The 20173-nt window shown below is 30.7% G+C and overlaps 2 protein-coding genes across 4 annotated transcripts in view; one reads left to right on the top strand and one right to left on the bottom strand.

Moving 5' to 3' along the window:
• LOC145292973 (EF-hand calcium-binding domain-containing protein 4B-like) overlaps positions 1-20173 on the bottom strand; it is a 364830-nt gene that overhangs the window by 25736 nt on the left and 318921 nt on the right. For both annotated transcript variants that reach the window (XM_080139211.1, XM_080139212.1), the window contains one exon: positions 664-945. In XM_080139211.1, coding sequence (XP_079995337.1) covers positions 664-945 — 282 coding nt within the window. The remainder of the gene's footprint in view (positions 1-663; positions 946-20173) is intronic.
• The window catches only part of LOC145292974 (protein FAM221A-like), a 111647-nt gene that overhangs the window by 68085 nt on the left and 23389 nt on the right, over positions 1-20173 (top strand). For both annotated transcript variants that reach the window (XR_013869636.1, XR_013869637.1), the window contains exon 9: positions 4990-5254. The gene's annotated coding sequence lies outside the window, so the exon portion shown is untranslated. The remainder of the gene's footprint in view (positions 1-4989; positions 5255-20173) is intronic.

Genomic DNA, 20173 nt, shown 5'->3' with positions numbered 1-20173 from the left:
ATTTTCGTAATTTTCACCTGTTTTTATGCCTTTATGCAAATTTCTCAAATCGGTTCAATCCTTACTGAAAGCGATAATTAAGAATCTATATTATATTTCTTTTTGTCTGTCTGTCTGTCCGTTCCACTTTTTCTCAGAAACTACTGGACCAGTCTTGCTGAGATTTTGTTATAAGGTGCTGCAAACTAAATATTATGGCATCCATTCGATAGACCTTAAAAGGATTAATTAGGATTAATAAGGATTAGCATTCAATGTTAAAATAAGCACAAATTTAACCATATTCAACAATCAATTTGGCATAAAACACACGATCTAAGTCAATGAGCTATAAGCTTTGTTAATTTTTAATGGGCTAAAAAGTCTAGTAGCATAATAATGAATTAACACTTCCACGTAATCATGGTTGACAGGACGAGAACAATCTACTTCTGTGGATGAAATAAAGGGTTCAGTTTAAACTTCTGTACTGGTTCTGATATAAAGATACACAAATTGGAAAAGATGCAAGCGAAGATGTTCAGTAATTACATTGGCTTAAACATTGTATAAATAATAGTTTGAATACTCCACATAATTTCTATACAGTTGATTTTGTCTCCTGACGAAACGATAGCCAAAAGATGTCTTGTAAAATTACATATATGCAGTTGTTATACTTGCCTTCTGTTCTCGTAGTCTGTCTCTACATCCATGATGTTTGCTGATGGTGGATTTGATAAATTGAAATAATTTGCTTGCTTATGATTGGCCCAAGCTTTGCTTCGTTTGGCTGCAGAATCACGACGCATATTTGTGTTGTTATTGCTGCTGACAATGTCGTCTTCATTGGGGAAGTGCTTATTACTGTCGGGTGTATATACGCTATTCAATTCTTCCATTTCATAGATGTCATCTTCTTCTTCTTCGGAGAGAAGGTTTCCTGTGTGTGTATTTTCTGAGTTCCTGCAAATAACCAAATAAAAAAAAAAATCTGCAATTTAGACAGATTGCTCTTATACATGCAGAGGATTCTGCTTAAATGGAGAATAAGTTATGAAAAATAATCGATTAACAGCAACAAGAAAGGATGCAAAAAACACGATTAATCAACTTTAAAAGGTGTTTAGGAAATAAGAAGCTACACAGAATTTTGAACTCATCACCATATTTGGATTAACGTCCATTTTATATGTTAGCATACATTGGATGGCTTTAAGGATTTGACTCCCAAAATAACTTATCTCTGATCAGATTTTTGTTTATCCTTCTTTCCGTCAGATCCATTTTTATCACTTATGTTTTCCTTGACTTTCTATGGACTTCCTCTGTAAACTGAACCTGCTACCTTCACTGTTCTACATCTACTAATCTAAGAACTCTCATCCATTCTTTCAATGTGACTATACCATCAGAATCTCCTGTTCTGCACACATCTTCCTATACTGCCCAGATTTAGTCTTCCTTTTAGGTCACGTCCACAGTCTGATATTATTTCTCTCCATGCAATGCAGGTCCTCAACTTTCACTGGCCAAGTTTCACTTTCATGCATCATTACATTGTGTAGATAGACTCCATCTTTGGCCAATATTGGTAACACTCTGCTGGTTAGTAATGGCAGAAATTTTCTTTAACTTACTTCACCCACTTATAACTCTTGCAATCACACTAGCACCAAGTTCTTCCTGTGCTCCAATGGTACAGCCAAGATAACAAAACCTGGCCAATCTCAATAGCTTCACCATCCAAATATATTTTTAATTGTCATTTCACCCCAAACAAAGCACAGGGCCACTTAGTCATAAGGGGCTACTATTTGAGACCAGATTTGCAGGGATACTATTTAGGGAGTTGGGCAGTGAGATGTCTGTTAACATTACATTTGAATTTCTGCATGTCAGTGCAGTCAGGGAAGCAGGGGATCAGGAGGGAGTTAAAAAATGCAGTCCAAGAGAAAAAGTTATCCAAGTAAAAAGTTTGACAGCATCTAGGGATCTCTACAGTGTAGGGGTGAGATTTTGCTGCTTGTCAGATTTGTCGAGGGTATTGTTATCGAGGGGGTACTAGTACTTGTTGGAGTTCGTCAGAGCACTTGCCATTGAAATACTTGTAAAACAAAGATGTTATGTTTCAGCAATAGGACAGAGGTTGGAGTTTAGTTGATAGTTCAAGACCTGTTAAGTTAGCAACTCTTTTTTGAACCGTCTAGGAACAAGGATACTTTCTCCACATCTGAGTTCTCATCCGTCTCCATCGTCTTTTGACATACAAATTGAACTGAACCTTTTCGTTTAATCCATGAGGTGGGTAACCAGTTGGAAGAAGTATTAATTAATCACTATATCATGTCCATGATGTTGAGTGATCAGTACTTAATGGGTGATCATTTGAGAATACCAGCTGTTCAGGGGAGGTGTGGTTAAGGATTGTGCAATGCTTACTTCACAACTTACTTCTTATACAATCATCCTTACAGAGGAGTATCTATTGTCTCTAAAGACTGAATGAAGAGCTCTCTTTGTCCATATGACGCAATGGATAAAAGCATTGATTTACAATCAGTATTAAATAACAGTCTTCTGGAGGTTGAAGGTTCAATCTATATTACAGGCGACACTAAGAATAATATAGTTCACACTTTGACAGAACAAGAACAAGCGGATAAAACAAACGGTTCAGTTCAAAATTTTGTATTAAATTTGGCACAAATTCCCAAGTTTTAAAAAGGATTGACAAAAAGTACCAGTATAGAATGATTTTACAATTTTTTTTTTCAAATCAAATTTGAATAAGTCAAAATAGAGATCTTAGTGAGATAAAAACTGACACCAAATCTTCGATTCCTTTCTTTCAATATTCTAACAGGATTACTTAGTATAATTTGTAGTAGCTCTGATGTTCGTATTATTTGGATTCTTCGGACTACCGTTTTCATCTTGAGTGTCATTTTCACAATGTTTCGGTCTATGTAATTTTCGGCCTACTTCAGGTGTATCTTGTCTGGAACGACCCATGGCGCAGTGGTTAGAGTGTAAGGAAAAATCAATTGTAAAAGTGATATTCTCCTGAGGGTTGAAGGTTCAATTCTCAGTGTGGGTGACAAAAAAATACAATTACAAATTATTTAGGACCTCTATCCAGTTATGGCTGACGGAACAAGAGCATGCTACCTCTGTTAAGTAAATAAGGGCTCCGTTAAAAATTCCGTCCAAATTTCTGAGTTCGACAAGATGCACCTGAAGATGGTCGGATGTTACATTGACCAAAACGTTGCAAAAACGACACTCAAGATGAGAACAGTAGTCTGAAGAATTCAAATAATACCAATAACCAATCCTCATTTAAAAAATTCAGAATTCTGATGTTATTAATGCAATTTTGTTATGAAAAAGATTGAAATGCACACTGGATTCACTTTTGAAATTCAAAGCTGAGATTGTTTTTACGGGTTGTGATTTATGGAAATCATTAATTGTAAAATAAACACTAGTTTTTATTGATTGTTGTTAGAAAGTGACAGCAGACAGTAAAGGGTAGCAAGAACGTCCTGTGCTGTTACCTTTTTTTCTCAATTTTCTTCCTGTTTTGCTTTTGCTGGAGATGGAGCATTCTACTGGATAGCAAACATTCATTCGCAATTTCAGACACTACAACCAAGGGATCTTTTTAAGATTCTAACTGTCCTTTCAAGCACAATTATTTGTATTTCTCTTGCACTTGGTTCACTGGGCATACTCACCAGGTAGTTTTTTAAATTCTTTTTCATGAGTCTGACTACTCTTATAATTACTGGAATGATTGAGATACTCCTAAGATTCCAGTTTCTTCTCATGTCATACATAAGACATTGGTAGTTTGTTAAATTTTCTTTCTCAACTCTGTTTAAGTCAGTATTATTAGAAACGCAGACTTCAACTAAGGTTGCTACTTTCTCCTTTTTGTCCCATATCACTATGTCAGGTATAAGAGCTCCGTTTTCTAGATATGTAGTTGTAGGAACTGCATAGTGGAGTCCATTGTGTGTAAAAAAATGAGTGTGGAAATAAGATATTGTTGACATACATAACAAATAAAAATAAACAACATAAAATCCTCGTGTTTCTAGTCCTCATTTGTCCATAGAAGAAAATATTTCTCAAAATACTAGACGAAGAGTGTTGATTTTCAGTTTTATGTAATTCAGCATCTTCAATGAAGATAACGAATCCATAACACATAATCATTAGAAGGAACATTATAGACTTCAAGAAGATATGAGGGCTACAACATTTACATAATATTGAGGTTGTTATCAAAATTTGTCTTGCGTAACAATAAATGGGACAAAAAAATAAAAATAAACAAATAATAACTGGACCCATAAATGTAATTAAATCCAGTTTTATTTTAATATAAAGAAATAAAAGTTGTTGGTTTTGCTTCCTAAAGTGTAGTTAACTTCGTTAACCAAAGCAACAATTTAAAAAAATACATGGTAAAATATAACATAAAAAGAGGTTTTTACATATAAGAGAAAATTCTTTAAAAAAAAAATTATTGCCTTGAGTGATAAAGCTTAGTTGATCGCACAAAACAATTAATGAAAAAATGGAAAAAAAAACAAGACCTAGTCTTGCTTTTCTACCAAAATAAAAATCTTACTTGTATAAAGCTGAAAAAGAAGTGATATACAAAAACAAAAAAAAATTGTCTTTAAGATTTTCTTCAATGGCTCCCTTCTCTCAGTCTTTCTGTTTCTTCTAAAACCTTGTGTTTTCTTAATCAAAAACGTTACATACAAAACTGATTTTTTATAACTCCCTTTTCCTTGCAAAGGGAATTACTGATCTTTTACTTGAGGAATTTTTCATCCTTGTCGATAAAAAATTGTAGTTTTGTTCAATTCAAAGTAAGAATCCCCTTTTTATGAAAAGGAAAAACCTAATACTTTCCTTAAATAGGAGTGTCAGGGACAGCCAAAAAACAGGCCAAGTTGTTTGAAACTTTTACATTTATATCTTCTTATATAGACGGCGTTCAGGAAAAACACATTTCATCTTGGAGGAAATTCCGGAACTGATTTAGAATTATCGCAAAAAAGAAGTCAGGATTGGGATCCAATTTCGAAACATTCAATCAGCACTCAGCCTCCTCCTCTCTTTTGACCGACTGCTACACTGCCCAATGCTGCCTACATGCCAAAACAGAAAATGATGATAATGAATCACGAGGGAAGGAGAAACCAAGCAGACACATCAACAAAAAAACGCTGACTTTAGTTTACTGGAGGAAAAGGTATGATGTTGTAAAGAGATAAAATTTTCATTGATTTCAGGATTCTGGAGAGTAGAAAGTTGACTTTAGGTTTACTTTTGGTAACATCGTAATTCACTTTGTTTCAGACAGAGAAGAATTAATTACTTTTTTTTTTTTTTTTTTTAAAGTTGGCCGTTCTTTTAAAGGGGTGATATGTGGAGATTTTCAAGCTTTTCACAGCATACATCATCATGCAGCTGTCAATCTTCCCATCTCATAAATCATTATCCTCGAGTGTTTTCTTAGCCTTGATTAGTGTTGGTTCGTTAGTAAAACAAAAAGTAGCCTATAAGATTAACATCACTGACAAAATATTTTGGTGTGTAACATTTTATTTTACATTGTATATCAAGTGTGATGATGTATGCAAGTGAAACCTGGCTAATGAGGATTGAGGAATTGCATTGCATGGAGGAAATATATAAGAATGAATAAGTTCAGTCATCATAACAATGTAATTTGCAATCCTCTCTGATCCATTTTGGTGGAATAAAAATAGGAGGCATTACTTTTGGAATGCCCCTCATATATATATATATATATATATATATATATATATACTAGCATTTCAGCCCAGCATTACCCGGGTGATTGGAAGTGTATGTTGAGCATAAAAAAGCGGTAAATTTTTTTAACTTTGACCCCTATTATGACCCTTTAACATTTGTTTTCAGCTCAAATCAAGTTATTAAGTTAGATCCATGTCTAAGGAACCTATATCTAAAATTTCAAATGTTTAGACCCAAAATTGGCGGAGGAGTTTGGTAGAGTTCTCAAAGGTCAAATCGTTGAACTTTGACCCCTTAACAGCCAAATTTCTGGTCGAAAACGGGTTACAACGATTTTCCCAAATCTCAGTATCCTGTATGTCAAATTTCGAGTCTTTAGACTGAAAATTGACAGAGTTATTGCGTAGGAAAATGTACCCAGGCATGTTCACTTTTATAGATATACTAGCATTTCATCCCAGCATTGCCCAAGTGTTTGGATGTGTATTTTGAGTATAAAAAAAGTGGTAAATCTTTTCAACTTTGACTCCTATTATGACCCCTTAACATATAGTTTTTGGCTCAAATCAAGTTTTTAAGTTAGATCCATGATCCATGTCTAAGGAACCTATATCTAAAATTTCAAATGTTTAGACCCAAAATTGTCAGAGGGGTTTGGTAGAGTTTTCAAAGGTCAAATCGTAGAACTTTGACCCCTTAACAGCCAAATATCTGGCCGAACACGGATTACATAGATTTTCCCAAATCTCAGTATCCTGTATATCAAATTTCGAGTTTGTAGACTGAAAATTGACAGAGTTATTGCGTAGGGAAATGTAGACACACAGGCATGTTCACTTTTATAGATGCAACAAAAATATATACGCATACATAAATATATAGGGAAACAATTTTGTGTTTCCTGTAAACATTTTACGCAAATATTATGCAAGTATAAATCGTGTAAAATATCTGCATGATTATAATTACACGTTATAGTTAACTAAAGATGACCATCCCATAAGAAAACCCGAAAAAACTAATAGGGAATTAATTAAAATGAATGTTTAAAAGAATATGCAAATTAGCTAGATCTTTTGCAGATGAATTCAGTTCCATGACCCATATATAACAAAATTGTATTTTCTTTTTAAATAAATAGAAAAGAGGGTTTTTAATATGAATATCAATACACACAAAAGAAAAACGAATTTATAGGAGTATAGATAGATAGAAGATAGATTATATATATATATATACACACACACACACATATATTCTCACAAAAAGTAATTTGTTGAAGACAAATGTAAGAAGGATATGCTATAGAAATTGTTTATAAGCCAAAAGACTTGACTATGAATTTTGTTTTTGATGGAAATTGCTCCAGGCAAGATATGAAGCCACTTGATGTAAGGAGTTAACAAGAACAAAAGGTGATTAGTGCAAAGACAAGTGATGCCTATTGACTTTACTCTTGAAAAGACCATAAGGTATAAGACAGCAGGAAGACAGTTCCACAAATCTGCAGTTCTTGGAAAGAAGCTACTGAAAAAGGAAGCTGCATTACAATGAGGTATGAAAACAATGAATTGATAGAAACCACTAGATCTGCAAGTCAAACAAGCTGAAACAAAAGAAGCAGGGGATTGATAAGATAACTATGAAGAACACATAATAGTATTTAAAAAGAAAAAAAGATGAGGATTAGCAATATTATGTCTGTGAACGAGAAGGTAGAGAAGAAAAAAAAAATGATACCAAATACTATGTGTACGTTTTTACAGATTATAAAGAAAATAAAATAGTTCACTTAATTAAAAAAAGATTGACAATTTTTTTTTTGTGTGTCAATAGTCAATGTTCTTTAAATTTATAAAACACATATCCAACTTTAAAAAAAATCGTTTAAACTTACGCAAGATTTGGACTCTTGTACTGACATCATAAAACTACTGCCTTAGTGATGTGTACTCTTCCTATTCCTTTTTTTGTTGTCCAATCACATGTTTCTATTTGCATATGAACAGACAAACTTTCCAAATACTATAACTTTTTAATAGTATATATTATTGGGTTGGCCAAAAGGTTTGTTTGCTTTTTGCATTTCATCTTTTATTATTTTATATTCCTATTCTTCAAATCCTGTAGATAGTGCAGTGAGTATCTTCATGTCTGTAGTTTGATATGCACTAATTTGTATATCAATGAGACTTTGCCTCCAGAAAGACGTTTTAAAAAACCTGATGTCGAGAAGGCAAGGGAAGCAAACTGAGTAGGTCAGATCGTAGAAAGTAGTACGAACGCTGAGAACTATTCTTTGTTTTTAATTACAATATCAATGTGTAATAAGCCACTGAGTAGAAAAGTTCTTATGTTATTGCTTGTATTTCAGGTCTTGAAATGGAAAATTACAGGATTCGTACAACTTTTTAATGTCCATTTTCAAAGTTTTTCAAGGCCTTCTCCAGACAAACTTCAAGTTTTCCAAACAAAATTTGATACATAAAAAATGATATAATAAACCAAAAAGAAAAAAAAAATTAATAATTGACAACAGGAAAAGTAATTTTCATTTATCTTCTTTATTTCATGAAATAGTTTTAAAGGTCACACAGTTATTTACATGAAGTTCTCTAAGGCACAACAAAACTAATCAATTATTTACAACTTTTTCTTCCTTTTGTGTTTAGTGCCAGCCATATGCAATTCCAAGGTATTTTCACCCATTTTTTGCTCAAAACAAATGCTGTTTTACATACAAACAATATGCCTATCGACAATGTGTCTATTTTACTTTTAAAGTTTGAATTTCCAGTATTGTGGATACAAGTGTTATGTTCCTTTAGCACAAAACTACTTGATGTTATATGAAAAACATCAGGTAATTTCCTGATAAAGAGACATAACTCTAGTATCTACAATAATATGAATTTCAGAACAATATATTTCGATTTTATTTTCACTACTTAAAAATTATTTTAATGGTAATACTTCAAAAATAACTTAATAGTATTTATTTCGATTTTATTTTTAATATTTCAACAAATTTTTACAGGACATAAATAATACAATCTTCAAGACCTTTTCAGGATATTTTCAAGATATTTTCCATGTTTTCAAGGTAATAATAGAAATAAAGCCTTTTCAAGGCAAAAATGAAAATTCAAGGACTTTTCAAGCTTTTATGAACCCTGGATCAAGCAGAGCAGAAAAGGAAAAACATCTACTGAAACCTACATAAAAATATGTCATCATATGTATGCAAAGAATGCTGTAACAGGACAGTCATGCTAGAAATGGTTTGCTCAATTCTGAAAAGAAATTTTTTAGTGAGAGATGCATTTTACTCTGCCTATCCAAAGGTGATTGACAGTGACCAAATGAAAGCTGTAGTTGAACAAGATTGCTGTTTGACAGCTAGATAAATTGCAGACATACTCAAAATTTCCAAATCGAGCGTGGAAAACAAATTGCATAATTTCAGTCATGTTTCTAAACTTGATGCTTCAGTTCCTTCTTTCTAAAAACACAAACAAAATTTTGCCCAACCCAATATATAGATGTTGTGTATTATGTATCATGCTGCTTTTTTTTGTTGATAATAATGCTTTTTAAATAAATGTTTGATTTAGATCATAATGCTGGGAATAGACATAACAAATTATAAACAAAAATGTCAGTGAAGGTTTAATTTAGGCATATTACTTGATCATTGGGCTTGTTAGCCAAGTGGTTAAGGTGACACATTAAAATGCACAGATTCGAATTCTGTATAAATGTAAGTTATTTTCTGTTTATTCATAGCCCTGTGGTCTAAATTAATCTGGAGAATAAGAATATTTGATATTTTATCAAGATTAGCAATGTGTGGGTAGATAAGATACCAGTTTGGAGACTTTTTATTGGACCCTGTCTAATAGGGAGAAAAAGTGATCTTGTAAACGTTTTTAATTCTTTTGTTTATTTAATTATCTTTTTTTTTTATTATTCAACTGTTAAATTAATCTAGAGAATAGTTAGAAACTCTCCATCCCTTCTGTTAAGAATGGCTAACAAAATAATGAGGTTATTTAGAAAGTTACTCTAAACCTGTGGAGGTGGGCTTTTATAAACTATTCTTAAATTTTATAAACAAAAGATACCATAACTATTTAATAGTTTTGTTTTCTTTTTTTTTTTTTTTTTACCAAAACAGATAATCTTAGAATAAGTTTTACGGACTATTTGCTTTTAATATGCACATTATTAACACAGCTTTCTGAAATTATCTATTTCAGCGACTTGGGTAAATTATTTCTCTGAACATGTGTAAGCTTACTAAGAATGACTGTGTATTAATAATTAAGTTTTTTTTTTTTAATAAAAGTAATTAATATAAATATTTTAAAAGCTGAACTATGAATAAAAATTCAATTGAATCAGTGAAATTATTTCTTTTTATTGGAGAATTTTTAATATGAAATTGATGCAAAAAAACTATTGTACATATTGGTTGAATATCTTAACATTTTTAAAGACTATTGGATTATTTAGTAGAATAATGTTTCAAGCCTAAATATCTGCTTAGTCATAAATAATGAAATGATGTCTGCTCATTATTAAGCACCTTTTTAACATTTAAAACAGAAATTATTTCTTTGAGTTTTACTAAATGTTTGAAGTGTTCTGGTCTCAGATAATGAAATAATCTTGTCTGTCTACAATAAACTATAACTACTAACCTTAACCATGACATGCATATGCAGATTAAACATACAATTAAATACATTGTTCCCACAAATAAAAAAATTCACAAGATTTTAATGTAAAAAAAAAATTTGTGTGAACTTACATTTCCATGTAGTATCTTTTCTGTAGGGGAAAATGTCCTGGATGTGATGTTCATGGTAACGCGTCTAACCAGCAAATGAGGAAGAATTCTGGTCTTATTTCTCGACCACATGTTGGTACAAGAGTTTCCAAATAATAGATTCATGGGTATAATAAGTCCAAGGAGAATAACTCTGCCCTGGAAAATAATTTCTCCCAAGGGGAGATGATTCTGGTCCCAAGATAACTCTGGTCACTATAAAGCATTTATTTAAGGCCATTATTATCCACACAAGCAGAATGCTAGCAAAAATGAAGTGTAATACATAATATATTGTCAGAAATAAATTGTTTAAATTTATGAGTGTGAATTAATTCTATCTTTTGGTTTTTGGAATAACTAATGTCTTATGTGTTTATTTTTGTCTTTTGTTTAGACTCCCACCACTCCCCACTCTCTCTACTTCTCTCCTTGTTTCATTTATCTTTTCTCCACAACTTCTACTCTTAATCGCCCTTCCTCCAACCATTTAAAACATTCAATGTGACAACAAGCAAACACGGTTATCAAAGTTTTAGTATTATATAACACCATAAAAATAGACTTGAGAGAAAGAGGGATAAAAAAGACCTGGCCAGAGATAGGTTAATTTGTGGATTGTTAATCTACAATACTTTCCTTATATTTTAGCTTCATATATTACTTTTAAATTCATTAAATTCTTATAAAATTAGCTTTCATGTATAAAGAATTTCAAAGATTATTTTTTTGTGTGTGTAATAAAATTTGAAAACATTAAAGATATGTTTGGTTCAAGATATAAGCAAAAAAAAAAATATTTTTTAAAAAGGTGGAATTTAAAAAAAAAAAGCGGAATCAAATTTTATGGCTAACTGAAGATCAACTGTCTCACAGTGCCATTTTGAAAACAGGTTGAAGAAACAAGGGAGATAATTCCAAATAATTCAAACTTATGAGATTTTAGAAAATGATTCATAACATTGGGAGGTGAAGGACGCATAGCAAAATTAGCTTAAAAATGATTTTCTTTATAAAAATAAATCAACTTCACTTACGCAGTTTTTAGAATATATTACATACATCATACAGAATTTTCTTTGTTTTTTTTTAAATATAGGGAGAATTTTGGACAAGCACCAAAATTTCTTTTATTCAAAATATCAAGGGACATAACTCTTTAGTTTTAAATTTATTTCCTCTTAACTAAATAAAATTAAAAATTATAGAAATTAAAAAGAAAATAAAAGTAAAATTGGTAAAATATGAGATCATTCCTAGGCAATACCAAGGCTCCTGCAAGTCGTCAATAAAGTTTAGTGATTATGGATTTTCAAAGATCTAATAATGAAAATATACATCTTCTACAAGACGCTGGTGGTTCTATACTATTGGAGGAAATTTTGGAAATCGTATTACAGAATTTCATATGAAAACAATGGGATCTACGTATTCCTCATATTTTTAAGATGATTATATTAAAAAATTACGAAAATCGATAAAATGAAAAATTATTTATTAAAGACAATAAAAAACAGAATTTGATGAAAACGATCATAAGACACAGGAGAGTTCAAAAGAGAGGCAATTTTCCATTTTGATTTAAACAAGATTGTGGCAATTTTTCACCTGTTAACATGATTAAAGTTGTTTTGTTTAATAATTCAGTAATATTCAAGTAATTTTGACTGCATAATTTGGAAGCTAACATTGTAACTTATTAGAATTGACAAAAAAAAAAAATAATCCATTGAAACCATTGTTTTTTGTTTTTTTTTTATCTGAAAACTCTATTTATCAACTACAAAAATCTCGTCCCAGTTCTGTAGAAGTGCCAAGATGCTTATTAAAACTTTCAGAGAATTTAATCTTGGTTTTGCATGCGACTATCATTGCATCGTCTATTTCTTTCTCTAGCAATGAAAAAAGGTTTTCATTCATGTTAAAGGAGAGTGCTACTCATTAGAGGATCGCTCCCAAATTACCAACTTCTCATGTTCCATAAGTTTCTTCCGACTTTTAATTTAAATGCATAACACAAACTTGTACTCTTTTTTAGTTTCATCTGATATGAATATATTTGGCATTTAAACATACACTAATTTAAACACTGTTTTTTGTATTTAATTCCGCTACCTTAGCAATGAGGGAGTTACTTGTTCTTTGTTTTTTGCATATAAATATGTTGCCCCTTTGACGGACATATTTTTTTGATTCAACAATTTTTAATATTTTTATGCCATATTTCTAGTTATCAGCTGTCATCAGCATTGTGGAGTTATGTGTTCGAAACTTGCCAAAAAAGTTTAGCTGACGATGGCTGATAGCTAGAAACACGTGTGTCCATGGATAACTTTTATGCACGTAAAAATATTTAAAAAGAAAAAATATAAACATATATATGGAAGAATGCTACAGAGTTTTTCACCCATGATTTTTAAGCGAATTTATAAATTTTGTACCTAAAAAAATAATAAATAAATAGTACCAAAAATGGAGTGTTTTTGTTAGCCCTAAAAGAGCCCCTGGGGCACACCCAAGAGTTACCACGAAGTATAGACAAACAAAATCATACAAAAATCAGTTAGTTACAACTTTTCAAAAAGTTTTATAAAAATCCAAGGTATCAATTTCTTTTTTAATAAGCACAAAGGTGTCAATTTTAGCCATTTTAACTTGAAAAGCACTTGGGGAGGGGGCAACCGGAGTTTTCCTGGAAAATCCGTTCTGTTACTTTTTTTTTACTCATATCATGTTTAATGTTTGTGCAAAATTTCCAAAAATTCCAAGGCGTAGTTATTGAGAAAAGTGCGGACAGATGAATGGATGAGGGTGAATTTACATGTCCACCCTCCTTTTTTTGGGAGACCAAAAACTGTTAAAACTTCTTAAAAGAAGAAGCAATTTTTTTTAAAGATAAATTTAAGTAAAGAGCAAATGGGTCACAAATGTTTAGCAAAATAACCTCTTGAACCCTTAACTTTATGTGGCTTTCAGCCTAGATAAGCAGTAACTCATTTTATATTATAATGTTGCTTTTAATATAAGAACAGATTTCTCATATTTTATTTCAATAAAAATGAGGTTATTTCTACTGAATCTGAACCGAACACAGTTTTATAATTTGTTTTTCAATTAATAAATTAATTACTTTTTTGTTTTACTCACGTACAGCATATTAATTAGGTTATATTAAAGCTTTAAATTTCAATATAGCCCTCAAATAAAAACTATTTCTCTTAAAAGAAGTAATTTTTTATATGTTTTTGTGGTAAAACTAAATTTAAGTGAAACGCAAATAGGTAACAAATGTTTAGGAAAATAGCCTCATTAACCTTGTGTGACTTTTGGCCTAGATAAGCAGTTACTTATTTCATATCATAACATCCTTTTTGTACTACATAAATGATTAAAATATTGACTAAAATTGATTATGAATTCTTATTTATATATTGTTTATTTTTTGAATAGGAAACAAAAATTGAATCTTTTTTTTAGTCATTGAAAAGTGTTATTATATAAAAAGTATTCTTCACAGACATGTAAAAAATAGCCTCCTTCAACAGAATCTGAACCAAATTGTTTTTCAATGACAACACCAGCAGTTTTTTTTGTTTTTTTTAAGTGCAAGAAATTTTATTTTATTACTTTTAGGATATATATAAAAAAAATGTCCAATTTTAATTATTTGTCAAATTCTTCAAATAGTTGTTTTTGTTTAAACAAAAACAATATTTAAACTAAAATAATTTGTTTGGAAACAATGCCTACCATCGGCTGTTTTTTCTTTCTTCATTTACAATTTCCTTTTTGTTTTATTATAAGAAATGGGTAAGCAGACGAATTTTTAAAACCAGAACTTGCAAACCATAAAGATAGTTTCATCGTTACAAACAAGCAAGCACACTGATCGGAGTTATATACTAGCAGGCCACCAAATTTAGTTTGCTGACCAACGATGGAGATGTGGTGATATGCACACTTTTTGAAGCTGCCAGTATCAATATCCTAACTGGTGTAAAGTTTTAATTATATAATTACATACACATCTTTTTTGTTTATTCTCAATCATAAATTGGCTATAGTTTTTGAACTTCATCATGGTAAACTTATTTAGACTTATTTAGACTTGGAATGTTCTGGCAAAACAAATCTGACCCTTCAACCAATTCCAAAACAAATCTGACCCTTCAACCAATTCCAAATCAATCGATTCTTTTGCATGATCTTTTCTTGAATTTAAATTTATAACAATTTGATACAATTATCTTTTTTTAATTGTTTCATAAATGTAACAAACACATCTAGTGCCGAACCTGCATCATATCTGCTTACCATTTCCATAGATCATTTTTCTTTGCCGAGATATATTCTGAGATAGATCCAATGCAGCTGCTGTTTCTTTTTAATAAAAAAAAAACAAAAAAAAACAACAAGTGTTTTGTTTTGAGATGTGCACCATTGGCCTAATCAATATATTCATGAATTGTGAGATTGGCTATACCAAATTGAAACTTCTGCATTCTGGTCAGTTATGCATGAATACTGTTTAACGGATGTAGAGAAAATTGTAATGAATGCAAAAATTACTTGTTTCAAAAATGCCCACGTGTTTGCACATCTTGTAGGGTTCAGTTGCTAAATAACAAAAAAGCAGTAGTAGTTGATTTTATTTTCAACAGTCATGTGAATTAATGCAATTTCTCGTCATTCATATGCAAATTAGACGATCTTGGACTGCATAAAATCAAGCCACTTGAAGAACAAGAGAGTTTGTTTTGAGGGAAGCAAGCCATACACACATGCTACGTTGAGGCGTGATGCATTATTTGCAACTGTGAGAACACATTGAAGAGGTGGTGCAAATTACGGTGTCAGTGAAAAGGAGTGCTGTCATTTTTTATTTAAATTACAAAAGGTACGAACCCAATTTCTAATAATATTAGTGCATGAGTAGATAACAAATTTTTGGGTATTTAAACATTGCATAGGAGTGTGTATAGAGCTAACACCTTACAAGACACATCAGTTGTATGCTAAGAGTTTTCAGCATTTCCAAGCACCATACCTTGTTAAACCATTTTGGCTAAACATTAGAAAAGTACCTGCTGCCTTGACTAAGAAGCCAAACAAGTAATTCTATTTGTACCAATTCAGCTTTCTACAACTGATTGGCTCGTTGATCAAAGATGACATCTGCTTTAGGTGGTTCCTTATCTGAAGGCACAGGTTCAAATCCTGCACAAGTCTGATTTTTCGCTTTATGCTTTTCTTAGCTTATTTTTTGACCTGTGGCTTCTGATAACATTACGTGTTGTCTTCCTTTACATCCAGGGTAAATTGTATAACAGCGGTGTCAGGAGCGTCATGTTATATAGCAGCGAATGTTAGCTGTTACACTTTCGTCCATCTTTCGTCCTTCTTCAGTGCAATGACACCCATGATCAGATGTATCGGCAATGGGAAATCTGACCAAATCCAACCCATCAGTTCAAAGAATTTTTTAACAAGAGAAAAGTGACATTAAATCAATAGAAAATCACCAACACCGTGGTCTAGGTTAACTGTTATTACTCGTGCAAACACAAATGTGTGAAAAAAAAAAAAAAAAAAAAAAAAGAAGCAGTGTGATGCATAATATAAAAACTTCCAACATAATTTTATTTAACGTCTGTTTTACATGCTGACAGGTGTTGAACAGCTTTTAAAAATTGACTTTCAAATTAACCTATCTCAACCCAGGTCTTTATTTATCCATCTTTTCCTCAAATTCATTCTTATCATTTCCATGTTTTTGCTGCTTTTCCCTTGTGACTAAATATGCTACCTCAATTCTTCTATTAATACCAAAACTCTCGTCTATTCTTTCAACGTAGTCATATTATCAAAGTCTAATTATAGTTATGGAGAAAGATTGAAAAATTAAGATTAACTACTTTACTAAAGAGAAGATTGATAATTTATTTATCATCATCATCATCATATTTGGTTTAACGTCCATTTTTACATGCTGACATGTGTTGGACAGCTTTTAGAAATTGACTTCCAAAGTAACCTATCTCTGCCAGATCTTCATTTATCCCTCTTTCTCTTAAGTCTATCCTTATAATTTCTTCCAATGTTTAATATTAAAAAAGAAAAATAAGAAAAACGAAAACAAAAATATTTATCCCTACCCCTCCTCTACCCATACATGTACAGTTTTTTTTCTATAAAAAGGCAAGAAATTGTAGTGTAGTTGAAAGAAATTGTAGTGCATTGATTTGCATATCAATGAGGCTTCACTTCCACAAAAAGACTGAAATCAAGAGAGCAGGGCAGTCGAGTTCTTGGAACCAAATTGAACAAGTCAGAATTTCAAATGTATGAACACTGACAAGAATCCTGTTTTTAATTATAAGCTATTTCAGCTTTGATAAGCGGTGATTTAAATAATAGAGAATTACAATTTGACTGATTTTTTTTGTGTTTGAGAAGCTAGTAAAGTCTAGCAGTGTTTGAGTAGCTAAAGAAACAAAACTAAATAAAGAAGCTATAGGATACAATTTGATGACTATATTAATTTTACGCCATGCAAAAAATTGTGTAATGTATTTGAATGCAACAGTGGAATGTTAAAGGTTTACCATCTTGACCTTATAGCATATTTAGGTGGCCTTGGTGTAAGTTGTCAAAAGTTCAAAATTATTGTAAACTAGCAATACCCAATCACGTATTGCTGTGGAATAGAAATGGAAAAGAAATGCAAAAAAGGCAAAAATGTATGTTTTTTATGTTCTCAATACTTGTTACATAAATGATTAATCATTAACCTTGTGTGACTTTTGGCCTAGGTAAGCGGTGATTTATTTTATATTATAACATCTTTTTGTGCTACATAAATGATTAAAATATTGATTAAAATTGGTTATAAATTTTTATTTATACATTGTTCATTTTTTGAATAGGAAACAAAAAACTGAATCCTTTTTTTTTATCATTCAAAAGTGTTATTATATAAAAAGTATTCTTCACACACATGTAAAAAATAGGCTCCTTCAACAGAATCTGAACTAAACATAGTTTTATAATTTGTTTTTCAATGACAGCACCAGCAGTTTTGTTTTTAAGTGAAAAAAAAAAATCTTTTTATTTTATTACCTTTATGATATACATAAAAAAAAAATGACCAACTTTAATTATTTGTCAAATTCTTCAAATAGTTGCTTTTGTTTAAAAAAAAACAAAACAAAAACACTATTTAAACTAAAATAATTTGTTTGGAAACAACGCCTACTATCAGCCGTTATTTCTTTCTTCATTTACAATTTCCTTTTTGTTTTATTATAAGAAATGGGTAAGCAGACAAATTTTTAAAACCAGAACTTGCAAACCATAAAGATAGTTTCATTGTTACAAACAAGCAAGTACACTGATCGGAGTTATATACTAGCAGGCTTAGGCTGAAAGCAGTGTAAACATGATTTTAATTTTATTATAGACATTTATTTGAGCTCACATTTGCAAATCTCCATAGTTTTATATATTTAGCCGATTTAAAATTTGTGTGAAAGTATAGTGTTTTATGAATAATAATTCACTGTAAAATAAATAAATAAAAAGTACACTTTTTAGAAAATAAACCAACAAAGTAATAGGGAGACTGATGACATTTCCTAAGGAATATAGAAATGAGTTGGGAAAGTGTTTTATGTTGTAATGTTTATTTAATTTGAATTTTTTTTTTTAGCAATTTATTTAACAAAAGTTTTGTTTTCGTTTAGAAAGGCACATGCAAATGAAGACACACAAACAAACAAACAAACAAACAAACGTACTATGAATGGGCCTTGTTTTAGTTTTGGAATGCATGTGCAGCCAGACACACATACACAAACCAACATACGTACGAAATACCAAATTGGGAAACTGATGGTTTTTCTTCAATTTAATAAATATATTTCTTTTGTGTGTGTGTTTAAGTTTTTCTGCCAAAATAATTTAATGGTGTAATGCTTATTTAAGGTTAATTTTTGTTTTTGTTTAGAAAGTTATGCGCAAACAAAGGCATGCACACAAACTAACGTACATATGAATAAGTCTTGTTTTTGTTTTGTAATGCACGCACAGCCAGACACACACACAAACAGATGTAAGTACGAAACTCCAAATAGAAAAAAACGGAAATAACCTGCAAATATATATATATATATATATATATATATATATAAAGTAGTAGCGTTTGTGTGTCTGTGTGTACAACTCCCAATGACCAAAGAAATATAAAGGCCATATGTGTGTACACCTCTTCTGGTCAGAAATATTAATGCCCATGATAGGATACTTCTGTCAATGGAGACATTATATTTTATACGTAATTTCTATATATAGCATTCTTCAAGCCACATCTACATTGATTGAGTTACGGTCATTAGCATATCACATTAAATTAAATCTATTTAAATAATTAGCTCGATGATATTACTTATTCAACATAATAGCTTCGTTTCAACTGTACTAATTAAAAATTTTCTAATTATTTAGTTTATTTATATTTCAATTTATATTTGATTTAACTTATTTTATTTGAAATCTGAAAACGTTTCATTTTCAAACCAGAAAACCAAAGAGGAAATAACTGTGATAGTTCAATTGAAAAATTGTTTTAAACGGAGCACGTTATTAAATATTTTCTGTAATAGATTTGTTTTCATTTCAAAATATTTTTCTAAGCTGAATTATTATTTTTATTTCGGAGGAAATTTTTTTTCGCTTATTCTTAATTTTTAAGTAAGCTTTTTTATTTGTTAGAGAAAAATAATTAAAATTAATGTCCTTATTTACTTGCATCGCCACGAAGGCAGAGTTAGTCAAACACAGGGCCAATTTTCCATGTGAACAAAATCCATCATACCATATATTATCTGCTCCTTTTTTTTGTTTATAAAATTTAATCGGTGTTGCACAGGATTTATTATAATGATTATACCATAGCAAGTGTGTTTAATTGCCTGCAAAACAGATTTTCTTTAATATCTTAAATTAAAAATGGTCAATTTTTACGACGTGACCAAGCATCGTTTAACTCCTAAAAAGAAAAAAAAAAAAAAAAATATATATATATATATATATATATATATATATATATATATATTTATTAAGACCTGTTTTTTTGTGGTTTAATCCATTTAAGCAATCTTTATAAATAATATGAAAGAAGAAATTTTGAAAAAAAAAAAAAAAAAAAATATATATATATTTTAGCATGGGGATCACTTTTCTATATAAATTTAATGTAAAATAAGCACCCACTTTTTGGCCACAAGCGTTCAACCAGACATGCCATCTCTAGCATATTTTCAAGTTTGGTGATCGAGAGAGGAGGGGGGGGGGTCAAAACATGACAAATATAATTATTTTCGTTTTTTTTTTTGTGGTGAGGGGCAGGAATTACATTTGAAACAAAATAACGATAAATTAATTTTTATGAGACCATTCTGTACTTTCACCTAACAATTTTATAAACAGAATGAACCCCAAAATATGACAAATTCAATTTGGGGTGGGGGCGAATTACATTAGAAATATAAAATGATGAAA

This window comes from Euprymna scolopes, chromosome 14, assembly GCF_053919585.1.
Source record: "Euprymna scolopes isolate OS-2025 chromosome 14, ASM5391958v1, whole genome shotgun sequence".
Classification (NCBI taxonomy): domain Eukaryota; kingdom Metazoa; phylum Mollusca; class Cephalopoda; order Sepiida; family Sepiolidae; genus Euprymna; species Euprymna scolopes.
The sequence above is the reverse complement of the archived record's forward strand: the minus strand, read 5'-3'. Positions and strand labels throughout refer to the sequence as shown.